Source organism: Aythya fuligula, chromosome 1, assembly GCF_009819795.1.
Source record: "Aythya fuligula isolate bAytFul2 chromosome 1, bAytFul2.pri, whole genome shotgun sequence".
Taxonomy (NCBI): domain Eukaryota; kingdom Metazoa; phylum Chordata; class Aves; order Anseriformes; family Anatidae; genus Aythya; species Aythya fuligula.
The window spans coordinates 36912390-36927405 of record NC_045559.1 but is presented as its reverse complement, the minus strand read 5'-3'; the positions used below and the strand labels follow the sequence as shown (position 1 = coordinate 36927405).

At 38.8% G+C, this 15016-nt stretch overlaps 1 protein-coding gene across 12 annotated transcripts in view; it reads left to right on the top strand.

Annotated features, from left to right (window-relative positions):
- Nucleotides 1-15016, top strand: part of GRIP1 (glutamate receptor interacting protein 1) — a 316928-nt gene that overhangs the window by 201765 nt on the left and 100147 nt on the right. For 9 of the 12 annotated variants that reach the window (XM_032188719.1, XM_032188776.1, XM_032188689.1 and 6 more), the window contains exon 2: nt 12569-12649. The exons of the other annotated variants lie outside the window; for them this stretch is intronic. In XM_032188719.1, the coding sequence (XP_032044610.1) occupies nt 12569-12649 (81 nt within the window). The remainder of the gene's footprint in view (nt 1-12568; nt 12650-15016) is intronic. 12 annotated transcript variants of the gene reach the window in all.

The following is a 15016-nucleotide window of genomic DNA, read 5'->3' as shown; positions in this document are numbered from 1 at the left end:
GCACGCAAACCTCAGGCCCTGTTTCCAGCCCTCCCTCCCTCCTGGGCTGAGCCTGCAGGAGTATGAGGTGCAGGCTCTTCTTTCATGGAGCTGTTTGATGAGAAAACAACGTTTTTGTGATAAACTCTGAGCCACTATGGGTTCCAGCAGCCTTGGGTCAATCCCACCAGCTCAGCTCTGCCCTACAGCTCCCTCAAGGACAGGTCTGCTGGGGTTCATGCTTTACAAGGAGATGTCAGATGACTGACAACTTTGAAAACCCATAAACATTGTAGACAATGAACTTGTTATTTATTAGCTTAAGGCAAGAAGATAGGAATGCTAATGGGATTTTTGTGGAGCACGGGAGGCGAGAAGTGCTAGAGAGATGTTTTATAAGCCTCACAAAAAATATTTAGGCAGGTCCTATATTATGGATAGTGAAAAACAGCTTTCTCTGCTGGAAGATTTCTTTTGGTATGTTTTTTGCATGGTTATTTTTGGAAGTGACTGATCGAGCCCAGGTTATTTGTAAGATAAACCTTCCTAGACCTTTACATTTCAGCAAGCAGTCTCCCTTCCCCCCTACAAAGCAAGACTTTAGACCAAACAACAGGTTGTATTAATTTATTGATGGATTGATGGCAAACAGTGCCAGGGCTTCTCTGGGTCCCCAGGAGGTCCTCCTTCTCTTCTGTGCTTGCGCAGCACATTCACTGCTAATTCTCATCAGCAGCCTTTGCTTTCTTCTCTCCCATCCACTGCACCCTGCCCTGATGTTTCCTGTTAAGCCAAGCCATCACTAGCCTTAAGTAGCGATTCCTGGGGTTCCCAGTGGCTTGCTTTGCTGTTCTGGTGATCTTAATGAGTGGGTTCAAATCCCTCACGCTGCAGTAAAGTGCTTGTTTCATGCAGTACAGAAATCATAGCTTAGATCACTGGCATTTTTAAAAAAACACCAGTAATTTTTGGAAATAAATACCTTAAAGATCCAACTTTTTCTGTGATTTATCAGACATCTTGCCCTACTTATTGATGTAGGTCCTGTCACCTGTGTTTTCTTGTTGATTTGGCCACTAAAATTACAGCTGTGTTGGCAGTCCAATATTCTGGTCAACAGGGGTGGTGATGCTGGCTATATGGATGCCTCCTGACATGATCAGTAAAATATTACTGTCCTCTGGATCTCAAAGCTACAGCAAGTAGTTGAAAACACTTCTCTCTCTTCTTAGGAATTGTAGTTTTGACATTTTCTGCCATTTCTTGTCTCGAGTGTTTCTCCCTGCCTTCCCAATGAGGCAGTTTACATGAGCTTGTACAGTATTCTGCACCAGGCTCTCCCTTTAGAGATTTTAGATAATGAATAATGGATCAATTTTGTGAAATAGCAGTGTGGCCGATTTCATTTAACTTTATTTTTTTCAGGAGTGTACTGCAGATGTATTTCATTGCCTGCATAGTGTTGGCAGATGTTAATATATTCAGCACTTTTCTGGGTCAGAAGTCTCATACACTGCACCCTAGTAATTGCCTATATTCTCTTCTGGCTGCTAAAATCAGTTTGTATTCCCTTGGTTCTTCATCATAAAAATGTGGACAGTGCATAGACAGTCCATGATAGAATGATCTCGACTCTGGTGTCCATCCCCTTGTAGCTCTCCCAAAACCATGGCTTGTTTGACCTTCAGGAGGTGGCAGGTCCTGTAGGCTTGTTTGAGCATCTGCCCTAGATGCTGTCTTTCTGTATAGTCCATTATCTGATACTGCATCTTGTTTCTTTACTCTATTTTTAATGCATGAGCTTTCCTGTTATTTTTAATTGCTTTCTTCTCTCTGTTTTGAAATTATGTTACAAATTGAATCAGCCCATCATTAAAATTAAGCGTGTGCACACACCTGCACACCCACACAGTATTAGGATGGATATACCGTTGGCCATACACCGGTAGCACAGAAAAAGATTTAATAATTATCACAGCATTATCTCAGCAAAGATTTAATAATTATCTCAGCATTACCTAGGTGTTTGAACAAACAGATTAAGAATGAAAAAGTGAAATCCGTGTCTTTTTTCTCTGCGCTCATGATCGGCCATTGGTTAATGCTGTCTTCATTCCTAGGAGCTTCAAAGCCAAAGCCATAGTGAATGTGCAGCTGTGAATTCCTAAAGGAGAAATGGTCTTGGTTAAAAAGCTTGGAGGATTGGTGCATGGGAATATTTAAAATGACTTTCCTATCTTCTTGAAGGTTACAGGAGCATAATTTTTGATGAATATTGCACATCCATCTGTATGTTTCTTTATAGCTGTATTTTCCATAGGATTACAAAAAGCTGACTCAGGCATGGGCTTTGTTGCATGCAGGCAGAGATGTGGGCAAGCAGTTCTAATTATTACCATTTTCCAAGATTTTAAGAATACTGCAGACAATCAGCTGCTTGCCCCAAATAAGCTTTGCGATTTAATAGGACTTGGGAGGCACTGACAAATAAATAGTATTTGACAGGTTAAAAGGCTTGTCTTCGGGAACTGGGTGCATGGATAGAGAGCAGAAGGCGGCCTGGGCTTAATGCGAGCTTTAAGCAAAACAAATGTGCATGCATATTGTTTTGTCAAGTTGACATCCCTTTTGTTACCCTGCTTTGTTCCCACTCCTAAAAGTGCACGGCACTCTATTTCAAAAGACTCCTCTTCTAAGCTGTGTTCAAACTTGTCACACTTTCCAAAACCAGCCAAGTTTTGCTGATAACTGAACTTAGTCAAAATTACCATTCGGTCTTTGTGGATATATAGAGTAACCTCTTCCAGGGTAGGGGCTGAAAACAGGACATTATTTCCCAAAAGCATGAGGAAGGTGACAGGTTTATAGCCTGACTCCTAAATGAAGTGCGTTCTAGAAGGCCAGTTTTTCACCAAGCCTGAGTTATGCCAGTTTGGACTAAGACGTGCTACATAGACTACAAATAATGTGGGGCAATCCTGCTAACATGCCAATATAAATATGTTGGTAGTGGTATAATGTTTATACAACTCATCGTGGCAGTGTTAGAATTATTTTATGTATCAAATAAATCTTGCTGGTGGGATTAAAAAGGGTAACTGTAATGCCATAAATTTACACAGCATATTACTAACACACGAAAGTATTCTTCACTCCTAATGCTGTCCACACCAGAGTTACCATTGTACAACTTTTTGGTTTAACAAAATAATTTTACTCTTCACTGAATGGATATTTCCATACAAAGTCAGAATGTGCACTGTGCTTTGGTGACAAGACCAGTCAGTCTTTGTGGTAAGTCATGCCCAGTAGAACTGGTAGGATCCTAAAGCACTAATCTGTGTGATTTCTGGAAGTATAAATAGTTTATGAGAGAGGTTTTTATAAGGCTTTCCAAAGAGAAGAATATAATTGGGCATAATAGAATGACAGTTAAAACAAAGGAAGAAAATTGTAGATGGATGGAGGGAAATATTTTCTGTCTGCGAGAGCTGATACATCCTGTGGAGCAATCTGCAAAGGAAAGCAGTGGAGATCTCATCACTAGAGACACTTACAGGCACAAGGAGGTTGAAAAACAAATGATATAAGTTACTGCAAATGATGTTAGCACAGCACTGCAATGCAAGCTGCATAAATAGCGTCACGGTAAAATTACCATTTCTAGCTTTTGTCTTTGAACATAGTGTTGTGACTTTGCATATTCCTGTTGTTTCTGAAGCAAACTATACTCCTGTTTTCTAGGAAGTGCGATGTTTTTTTACCTACTTTTAATGCCACTTGAGTGGCAGTATTTGCTGTCTCAGCTCCTACTTCTGTCATTGCCTTTCTCCAAAAACTCACACAACTAGCTTCTGCATCCCCAGTGTAGAAGTTCCTATTTTGACATCCTCTTTTCCCAGCACCTCTGACAACTGTAATGCCAGCAGCCTGCACAGGTATTCCTCACCTGCTTTACCTTGTGGTTTGCACAGGTAGAAGGTGGTAGGTGTCTTCCCCATAAGTACTGCTAGAAGATCATAATCCATATATATACTGGTGGGAAGAGGAAATATATATATATATATATTGTTGTCTTGCCAGTGTGATATATGTTCATACTTTGATTATAATCCTATTTTGGGACTGAGCAATTTATAACACCGGCCCAGCAAAAGCCCTTGTGGGAGGAATATCTGAACAAAGGATTGTAAAGGTAACGTTAAAGTCACTATTATGTTTTAAAAATATCTATTCATAGAAGCGTTTTTCCATGAGGTGTAGCATTAATGCAGCCTGATTTTCTGGCCCTCAGTTACTGCCTTGGTCAGGTCTTGCTCCTTTACTCAGTTCCCTTGCCCTGTAGGAATTTTCATCATATTCTCAGCATTTGTGCTTCCCTGTCAAATTTAATGCTGCTTTTCTTTGAGGGATACTGATTTAGCATTGTTAAACAAGACAACTGAATATCTTAATTATTAGAATGTCATAAAGAAAATTGTTTTCAGGTTTGTTTGTTTGTTTGTTTTTACAAGTTGTTGTGTGGTCCCCTAACCCAATGCCAGCGTGTGGTAGTACGTAAGAGTGATGTGATGTTCCCGAACACACATGCAGAGACACACACCTTTATAAGACCAGGATGCCACTCTTCCCAAGCCATGAGATGTTCAAAGCAAAAAGTGTATTTTGAATATCTGGAAGTGCTTCCTGTTGGTGAGATCTGTGTCACATAGAAATTTCCTTTCAAATTTAAAGATGACTTTCCTTTAAGGCTTACAGTACCATCATTTAGAATAAGATTGTCTACAGAAGTTATAAATACAGAAAAATCCTGTCTCATGGAGGTAAGAGAGTTAACACCCTTAGTTTCTTTGAGCTTTTTCAATTTCCCAGCTTTTTTCAGTTTCTAGCTGCTCTGGTTAAGCCATACTTCACTTATGTATTATCCCTATATTATTTCCAGTAACAATAAACAAAAGCCCAAGACAACAAAGTGAAACTTGCACTGAATCCTAAAATCATGTAACGATTCAGTAATGATTCTGTTTTATGGCATTCAAGTTTAATCCCTTAACAAATACTTGATGCTGTATAAACAAAAAGACATATTTATCAGATTTGAAGTAGTTTGTGGTTAGGGTATTATATAAATTGGATTACTTCTTTATTTGATAATCCACTGAAGTGAATCTCACCATATGCTAATATCTCTTGAGACATATTTTCAGTGTTCAGCAGACACTGAATGTTTTGGATGTTCTTAGAAAGTTCTGAATTTTCCTGAGCAAAACGGTTTTGGAAGGAGAGCTTCACACTTCACCAGCTAGGAAACCAAGCATTTCGACTCGGGTACCTGAGCACAGTCTTAGGAAATTAACTTTGGACAAGCAAACTTGGAGGACATTCAGATCAGTTTGAAACAGCCAAGCTTGCTGAGGTATTGTAACTATCAATAGGAAATAGATTCGCAGTTATGCATAATTACAGAACCCTACTTCCCTTGCTTGTAGATTAAAGCTGAGCTGCTACTGTAATAAGTAACTGCATAATTCAGAAAACAGAGAATTAAATTTACATAAAGTATAATAAAATTGAATAAATTTTCACTTTAGAGAGACAACGCAGTTATTCATTGGATGTTATAACTGTTAAAATTAAGTTTGTAGGAAAACCAAGGGGTACTCTGCTAAATGTAGGAAAGGAAATTACCAGAGCAGCAATAATAACTCTTCCTTCTCATAATTCGTTCGTGTCACACACACCAACAAATGTTACTTATGGAAGCATTTGAAACCCTATGCTCTCTTAATAAAGACTGCTGGAGTGCACTGAGCATGGAATTTGATAAGAAAGGATTAAGATTAAGTACATTCATATTTGTCCTACTTGGAGCCTAGTTCACTAATCACTGTTTTACATACAGCTCTTAAGAATTTGGGGGTATTTCTAAGCATTACTTTGAAAAGCAGCATTGCCATTTAAAGAATCCAGATTCATTGTAAGTGATCGAAGCCATGGCTTCCTGTGAAAGGAACTTGAAAAAAATGTTATTCTTTTGCACCAGTAGGGTAAATTAATGCTTTCTTTCATGGTTGGAGCTCCTGTAACAAGTCTGAATGGGTTAGCACGTGGGCAAAGCAAATTGTTGACATATTGTTGTTTCGTGAAGCATATACGTTCAAAATCTGTACATTATACATCTGCTGAATGAACTTAGCCAATTTTGTCTCTTTTTTCAACTGTTTATAGTCCATTACACTCTGATGTAGCTGTGGTGGCATCGCGGTAAGCGTGAACGTTCCAGAATGTTAATTTTTCTCTAGACTTTTGCATTGTTTAAAAGCAAATCTTTTAAAACATCCTCTTTTCCAAGGAAGAAGACATTTCCTGAGATTATTTTTTTTTGCTGTTGTCAATGACAGTTACTAAGGATGAAGTTTCACCAAGCTAAAAACATTTGTGCCAAATCTTCCATCAACAGCCAAAGTAAAATTCCCACTATTCATTCCTGTGCAGCAAATTGCATTTGTTTTATCTGTTCAAGTCTGTTCAACTCAGAACAAACTTATAATTCAATTTATTGTAAAACTTTTCAGAGTTTTAGATTGTTAGTGACCTTTATAAGCTTGAGTTATAACAACAGCAACAATAAAGAATATTATTATTTTTCATGTGATTCAGTTATCAGATAAAGCCAGTTTTTTGGGTTTTTTTTGAAGAGTTTGTGCTTGTGTATATCTTCTGATTATGTCTGTTACTGGTTACATTGATTGGAGTATTACATAAATATTCAGTTACTTCTTGTTCAGAATTATTTCATTTCTAAGTTCAGAGAAAAAGATTTGTCTGCTGTCTTTAAAAGAAGTTGTCCCAGCAGGAAGAGACAGGGCAGTCTAGAACTTCATAACTAAGCTCCAACTTCTCTTCTTTTTTTTTTGTTTTGTTTTGTTTTGTTTTGTTTTGTTTTCCTCCTCTTTCCATTACTGTAGATTGACCTGAAAATTGCATTTTTCAGATTTATTAGTGCAGAGAAAATATGTTCAGGCATTTTTACCAGGAAAAAAGATCTGGAATTGAGGAGATGAGTTTGAGAGATCAGAGGTGTTTTTAGAGTACTCCTGATGACTTTGCCTTTTATACTTTTTTATTGGTTGGTAACTCACAGAACCACACAAGGGATCTCAAGTTCAGTTTGTCTCTTCTGCTTGATCCAGTGCAGAGCTTCAAATTGATTTTAGAGGAGATAGCTTTAAACTATTTTACTTTGTATGACATATTTAAAGTACAGATGAGAGAGAGAGAGATGGAATGATTGTGTGGCTGTGAGTCTGGGTGCTCGTCTATGAACATGGACTGAGACTTGAGTCTCTGCTCTAAAGTTTGAGCTTAGAAGAGAGTACATTGCTGTAGGAATGGTTATAAAGTTATACTGAGATTCAGGGCATGCCTCTACACTTTTGAGCTTCTGAACCACAGACATCAGGAGATATGTATTTACTTTCTATCTATGAAAGCCTCCATCTGCAAACTGTGGAGATAACCAAGAATGCTGTAGCTCAGTGTTTACCAGCTGTCACAGGTATGATACTGTGCCAGAAATTATGCTTTTAGATAATGGTAAGCTTATGCCATGTAAAGATGAAATTTAGGTTAAGTTTCAGATAAATGAAGTATAAGAGCCTATGGTATTTTGTGCTGTGCTAGCAGGATTCATAAAAATCTCTTGCTTTTACTGAAAAATATTCTTCATTATAAGATTCAGGAGTGAACAGGATATTGCAGATCTAGGAATGCCTGAAGCAATACATGGGACACTTGTGCTTTTAATTTTTGATAAATAAACTGATCTTCTCAGTGACATTCTCTCCACCATAATTGTCATCTTGAAAATTTGGTACGTTGTCATCTTCTGTGTTGGAACATGATTCTCTGCTAGTCTGTGATGTGTGCTACCACAAAGAGTGTAAGCGACAACACGTGCAGACAGTCCTACGTCTCCTATACACTGAGCAAGCTGAAGGATGTACTTTTTTGTGGAGTCTTAGAACTCGCATTAATTGCTTAGGAGAGGCACATTGAGGAACATATGAGCAACACCTCAGGATTGGATTCTGGTCTGCTTAGGAATCACTCTAAAAAAGTTTAAGTTCGTTCCTCCCTTGGCTAAAGAATGGCTTATCCCATAACTAGACATTGAAGAACGAGAATAATGCAGCACAGGATTATGACATGTTTGGTTGGTGACATTGTTGGTAGGGGGATGGTTGGACTAGATGATCTTTGAGGTCATTTCGAACCTTAATAATTCTGTGATATTTGTTGGGTTCAGTAGTTATCACCTGGCCATGCCTCAGCAACAGGAAAGGTCCTCTCACCAGGTGTGAAGATTGGCATGAAGGGAGTGCTTGTAGCCTTTACCCCATCTGTAAACAACATTCTTGTGTCAATAGCTTTCACAGCCGTCTTGAGGGACACACAAGTGGTTCAGTGGCCATAAACCTCCCCATATACCGAATGCCTGGACTGGACTGTTGAGGAAATATCTTCAGACTTTCCTTCTGTTCCCTTTTATGTGCCCCCAGTTGGTATCATTCAAAGGATATTAAATTGAATATAGCAAACATCTAAAGATTACATATGGTCATTTTGCTAGCACAGTCCCAAGCACTTACACACTGGACAATGCACATATATATAATCTTTATAGGATTACATTACTGTTGGTTTGTTAGAGTGTAAAGAGCCCTTAGTCTTGGACGGAGGCTCCCCTGTACAGCAGGGGCAGTGCAGAACGCTATAAATGGCTCACAATGTGGTCCTTAACACAAAGAATGAATCATTCAGTTACAGAGTGGAGATGCCAGCTGGTTAAAAATAGGCAGGAAAGAGCAAAGAGGGTGCACTAACAGTGTAAGACGGTTTGTTTCCTGTAGTAACTGAATGAAGAGATCTGCTGGCATAGCAGTCACCTTTACATTATACATCGACTTGCTAGAAATTGTGTATCCGGGGCTGGTTATTCTTTCACCAGAGAAAATTGGGGCGGGGGGGGGAGGATAAAAAAAGATGTAATGAATGCAGTTTCAGGACTGTATCCACAGAGCTATGCTATTTCCAGTGTCATAAGCACAGACACCCACGGTGTGCTCCTGAGGAAAGGGGCAAAGCTGGCACGTTCAGAGGCCCCTCCAGCACGCAGCTCTCTGCTGGCCTGCTCCAGTCAGGGCTTTCGGCGTGAGATTTATGCCTCCGAATCCAGCCTGTTTCTCCCTCTGTTTTGTGTGTGTGGCTTCTTAAATATATCACATCTTTACTTAATTTTGAGTTACTGTCGCCTGCTGGAGCAAGCTTCGCATCCTTTTACTCCTTTGCTTTTTCAGGGTGTTGGCTCTCTGGGTTGGGTTTTGTCTGCAGGGAGTCTCTGTGCTGGAGAGGGGGAAGCTGGAAACACAAAGCACTCGGACAAATCCCTCTAAGCACTGATATCAGGAGATATCATCAGGAGAACATTTTTGCATGTTTTAAGATCCTCCCTGCCAAGAAAGGTCCCCTCTGGCAGGTGGGGGCGTAAAGTAGAATTTGATTTATCAATTCTTATGACCATACATACAACTTTGCTAATGCAGACAAAAAGATTTCTCCCCTTTTTGACAGCATGATGGGGTCTGACATTTCAGGGCTACCAGGGCTCTTTTGTCTCTTTAGTTTACTCTTAGTCTTTGGGACGATGTCTACTTCTGCATCTATCTGCTCTTCGTATTAGTCTTCTATCTCAAATAAGGATGCTGTCTGTATTCTTTCTTTAGGTGGTTATATTTGTTTTCCTTTGTTTCTGGGAGTTCTTTACACCAATTTTTGGTTATCCTGGGCTGCAATTTTGCTTTTAAATGGGCATTAAAAGACGATTCTTTTCTGGCCTGGGAACTTCCAGCAATGTGAAGCTTCCCAGTCCATCAGTGAGGCAGTGGCTCGTTGTTATACCCCCATGATAACTGGACATATTTTGCCTTAATAGGGGTTCAAAAGTTTGTGAAACAGCCATTGGGGCTCCTTTGTTTTCTGTCAAAGTCTGTAGACAGTTTAAGAAACGTAACATAATTACATCCCCACAGTACCTAACAGTACATGCACTGCATAAATACCTGACAAGACTTCAGTGCTAATATACATGGACTAAAATGCTAGCTTACACAGCAGTCTCCGTTTCCTGCTGTATCTGTCAGTTGGTATGTAAAAATATGAGATTTTTTGCTCAGGGTCCCTTGCAAGTAATTTGAATGTACACTGACCTTCCCTCACCGGTGCCATTAACCAGAAAGATTTGCAGGCTTGTCCTTCTTTCTGAATTCAGGATAACCGCATGCGCTCCTACTGTAGTGCAGTATTGGGAAAATCCTGTTCCAGCAAAATATTGTACCTGATTTTTTCATTTGCTCTTGACAAAGATTCAATGAAAAAGGCCTAGCTGTGGAAATTCTTCTCTCCTTTTTGCCATCTCTCCAGTCTGATGGAAATAATGCATATGTAAGGAGTCTGTCTAGGAGAGAGCTGTTTTATTCCTTGAAGTTGATATATTTTTCACAGGTAGAGCACACATGCAAATAGGGCCCAGAAGTCATCACCATCCATCGGTTCCTAAGAAACTGTGTTATGTTTCCTGCCCACTTCTTAACAGAAAAATGCATGTCTCACAATATCTGCTGTCACATACAGCACCTGCGAATAAGGAGTAATACATGTGACATCCAAGCCACGTTATCGATGATCCCTATATTTTTTTGGAATTGATATAAGTTAGCAAAGTTTTCTGGAGAGCCTTAGCCTGAGTTCTACCTCAACTATGTCTCTTCTAAGAAGGAAAAAATTTAATCCTCTTAGAAACTCTTGTTCACTTTTTTTTCTTTAATGAGGGTATGTATATTCTGCATATGCAATAATATTAGCTTTTCCACTTACCTCAAATGGAGAAATAAAGGCTTATACATCTCCCTTTTTCTTAACTTGTGTAGCTGGGTCTATGTTAATATTTCTTCATGCTCCTGTTTATTATATAGCTGACAGCTTTATTTTCTTCAAGTTTGTACCAGCATGCAGTATAGTCAAGCCTGTTACCTTCCTCCTTGTAACAATGCAGTTCTAAAGCAATGAGAGTTAATTTTACGGTAGAAAAAGCAATGATATCTGGCTGTAGAGAGATATTTTACCAATATATCTTCTTCTTTACTTGCCGCACTTTTGGCAATGTGCATAGCCATGCAACAATCTTTTGCCCTTAAAAAACATTAGATATATTCAGCTTTTTTTGTTTCTACATCCACCTAACAGAAGACGAGATCATTGTAGAAATCATTTTTTAATGCCAAACAGCTCTTCCAGTCACTTCCTTCTGAGACCTGGCTTTAAAATAAATTTTGCTTACCAAACCCTTATCTCACTTGAATAGAAATGGATTGGTGTCTTTGATGTGAGTTTCTAAAGGAGTTTGAGACTTTACAAGACATAAATAGTGTAATCAGCAAAGAAGGCTTATCATGTCCAGAGCGTTAGCTGAAAAGAAAACCTGACTCTCCAGAAAATGTGGTTCCACTGGATCTCAGGATGCTGTACTGGGTCTGTAGTCTTTGATGCACTAGGTACTCTAGTCTTTGATTCCTTTAGTCATTGATCTCTTTCAAGCATGTATTCATGCACATGCTAGAAACTGGTTGGTCTTTCATAACCTGATGGAAAAAGATGTAAGTAGAAGGATTTGATAATGTTTTAAAGTGTTTGAACACTTGATTAAAGGACAACCAAGACAGAAGCTTAATTTCTTGTGATTCCTTTCCTTTGATTGAAGTAATAAAATACACACTCTTATTTCTTCTCTTCAATCCCCATTTTTTTCTCGATCTTACAGCTTGTCATTTTTAAAGCTACAATGTAGTTGATTTTTTTCCCTACCAGTCATCCTATTCTTAGGAGCGATGTAGAAGAGCTTCACTTCTCCCTAATGCTGCCTTTAATTGATGACTTTCTTCTTGTCCCACCAGCAGCTGCCTTCAGGTTGATCAGTAGGTGCTCCACAAAGCCTCCGATTTAGACACAGGCTGTCACAGTGCCATTCTTTGGTATAAATGTGCTTGGCCTATTTGGCAACATCTCTCTGATGTTTTCTCCAATCATTTGTTACGACAGAGAAGGAAGCATCCTCTGGCAGAGGAAAAGGAAAAGGAGCATCTTTACAGCCAGAATATTCACAAGGTTCTGGAGGTGTTTCTCTCCTGAACAGGGACGTTCTCTCTGCTACTGGAGTCTTTGACACATGAAGCTTCTTAACACCAGGAAAAGGAAAGTTTCTGTGGTTATCTGAAAACCAAAAAGGCCTTTGTATATTCAGCCTGTCATCAACTGAGCATTATCTCTGATCTGAGTTTTACTCCATACTTCTCAGCTCTGTTATTCAGAGCCTTTGTCATTGAGTCAGAATTCAGAAATTTCCATCCTCATCCAGCTTACAGCAGCTCTTGTACTCTGCATTGCTAGTTCACACAGTAATTAGATTTTAAAATTATACTGTTTTTAACGCTATATTTATCAGTAACTGAAACTGTTGCTTGTTTCTGTTTAGATGAAAGTCCTTACACAAAGTCTGCAAACCAGGCAAAGCCACCTGATGGAGCATTGTCTGTGAGGAGACAGAGTATTCCAGGTAAGACTTGCTTTGCTTTTTATAACATGTGACTCGTTTGTGAACAGCAATGTAATACTAATCAAAATTAAACTAGTTATAAAAAGCAAATGACTTCTAGTTACCACTAAATAATTTGTAAGGAAGGTCCCACATAAGGAGTTTCCATGGTTAGGCTTCCTGGGGCTTTTAGTATCAGGAACATCTCTGCATCTGCCTTTTGAAGCAGATTTCAGGCATTGATCACAAAAACCTTCTCATCAGAGGCTCACGTCTTCAGGCCCTGTGAAATCCATTCTTTTATATCTAGTTTTGACGGTGTAGGGAGATTGGTTCATATTTCCAACACTGAGCAGTGTGTCAGAGTTCTCATCTTCACATGGTTTTCTGCCATGCATACACCATCCTTGAGTAGTCTGTCATCCTGTCACACAAAGCTGGACTCACCAGATCAATGGGCCTTCAAATCTGCGTGTCATATAATTACTTCAAATGAATCTGCCAAATATGCCTGTGAAAAGCAAGTATTATACACAGCAATCTAAAGAGGTGTTCACCTCATGTATAATTTTAGGGATCTACTAATGAAAACAAATGAACACTGACAAAGATTGTGCACAGGTGGAATAACTGATGCTGCCATTCTCAGTTCAACAGCAGTAACCTCTGACTGGAAGGGAAGATGTAATGCAACAGAAATCAGAAACTGTAAGGTCGTGTCACCCACCTTCTAACGAATAATGTTAATGTTCTGTGTGCTCCATGGCCTTGTTATTAAGCAAAGTCACACATTCTTCTGAGAGCTTATGGATACAAGGGATGGAGCTCAGACTTACACCATTGCCAGGCTCAGATTTCATCATAATAACTGACATGTTTCTGAAGGTCCAAAGTACACATCTCGTGGATGTTTTATGTTCAGGTGCGTGTGCATGTGAGAGAGAGGGAGAGGGAGCAGGAGAAGGAGAGTTGGGTGATTTACTTTTGTCTGCTTAAAATATCCTAGCAATTTAAAGTGATTTTTATTCTCATGGTACAATCATAACTGTTGCAAAATTACTCAACTACAGTGTCTATTAGGCATTTTATAAGGAACTCTGATTACACAAGCACCAAACATTTTTTCTGTCAAGTCAGTAAAAATCTAGATTCATTGTTCTTCAGAGTGAATTAAGATGTCTATATGGGGAGCTCTACACGTAATGCTTTAGCTCATGCGTCTCTAATATTTAACTTACTGTCTTTTTTTTTTTTTAATCTTTTGATTTTTTTTCACCTTGAACTTACTAGCTGATACTTATGAAGTGGTTACTGTATTTGAGAGATACTTATGCTATGGTCTGAATACAGACTAAAGTTCATGATTTCATATAACATTATGAGAACACCTAATGATTTTCAGTCATATTCTTTAAGGAGAAGGTTTGATGAAAGTTGTACTGGTGTAATTTTTCTTTAGATCATTTGATAAAAATAGAAATGTCAAATGCTGAGTAGTCATTGTGACTATTTATTTATTTATTTATTTATTTATTTATTTTTAAAGCTGCATACTCTGGAAGTTTTGTGGTGCATTACAAATAAATCTTCTCTGTGTGCTGTGCACAAGTCAGAGTTACTTCAGAGAGACAATACTGACAAGTGTCTGGTGAGATATACTCTTAAATTTCAGGTGTTCTGAAAAAAAATTATCTAGGCTTATGTATGTTCTTCAGCTTTCGATACTGTGAAGACATCTGTCTTCATGCCTTGTTGCATCTCTGGATCTTAGGACCCCTAAAGTATAAATGAGATTTAGCTGGGGCAATAGTAAAAACAGTAAAAGAAATAACTTAAACTTTTTCATGCCCTGACAAATTGCCATTCTAGCACAGTGGATATTGTGGGTTTAGATACATGAATACATTTATCAGACTAAGCAGTCTGATAAAGTCAACGTTTGAGAGTTTACTGGGGTTTCTGAAAATAACTCCTAAACTTTTATATCACTTTGGACACTTAGAAATTTTGGCCTTATGTATTATAGATAAGCTAGCACCTTGTAAATGGCATCTTTGTGCACAGATGTGCAGATGCATTGTGGATTGCCTTACTAGAAACGCAGACACATCCCACCCAAGCATTTTGGCAGCAGCAGGAAGTCCTAGTATTAGCAACACTAACTAGTTTGAGACAGTAGCACAGCCATTTTTGGTTTTGCTTGGGGGCAGGATCTGGATGTTGACAGTATGTAGGTCAGCTCTGAATAGTTTCTGAAATGGAAGATGCGATACATTGAACCTGGTAACATTCTTCAGGACTTGGGTGGAAAGATGTCAGCTGGTGTTACCGTCAGTGATCAGCATACACTCTACACCGCATGGAAAGCATTCATTGCTATTCCCCTCA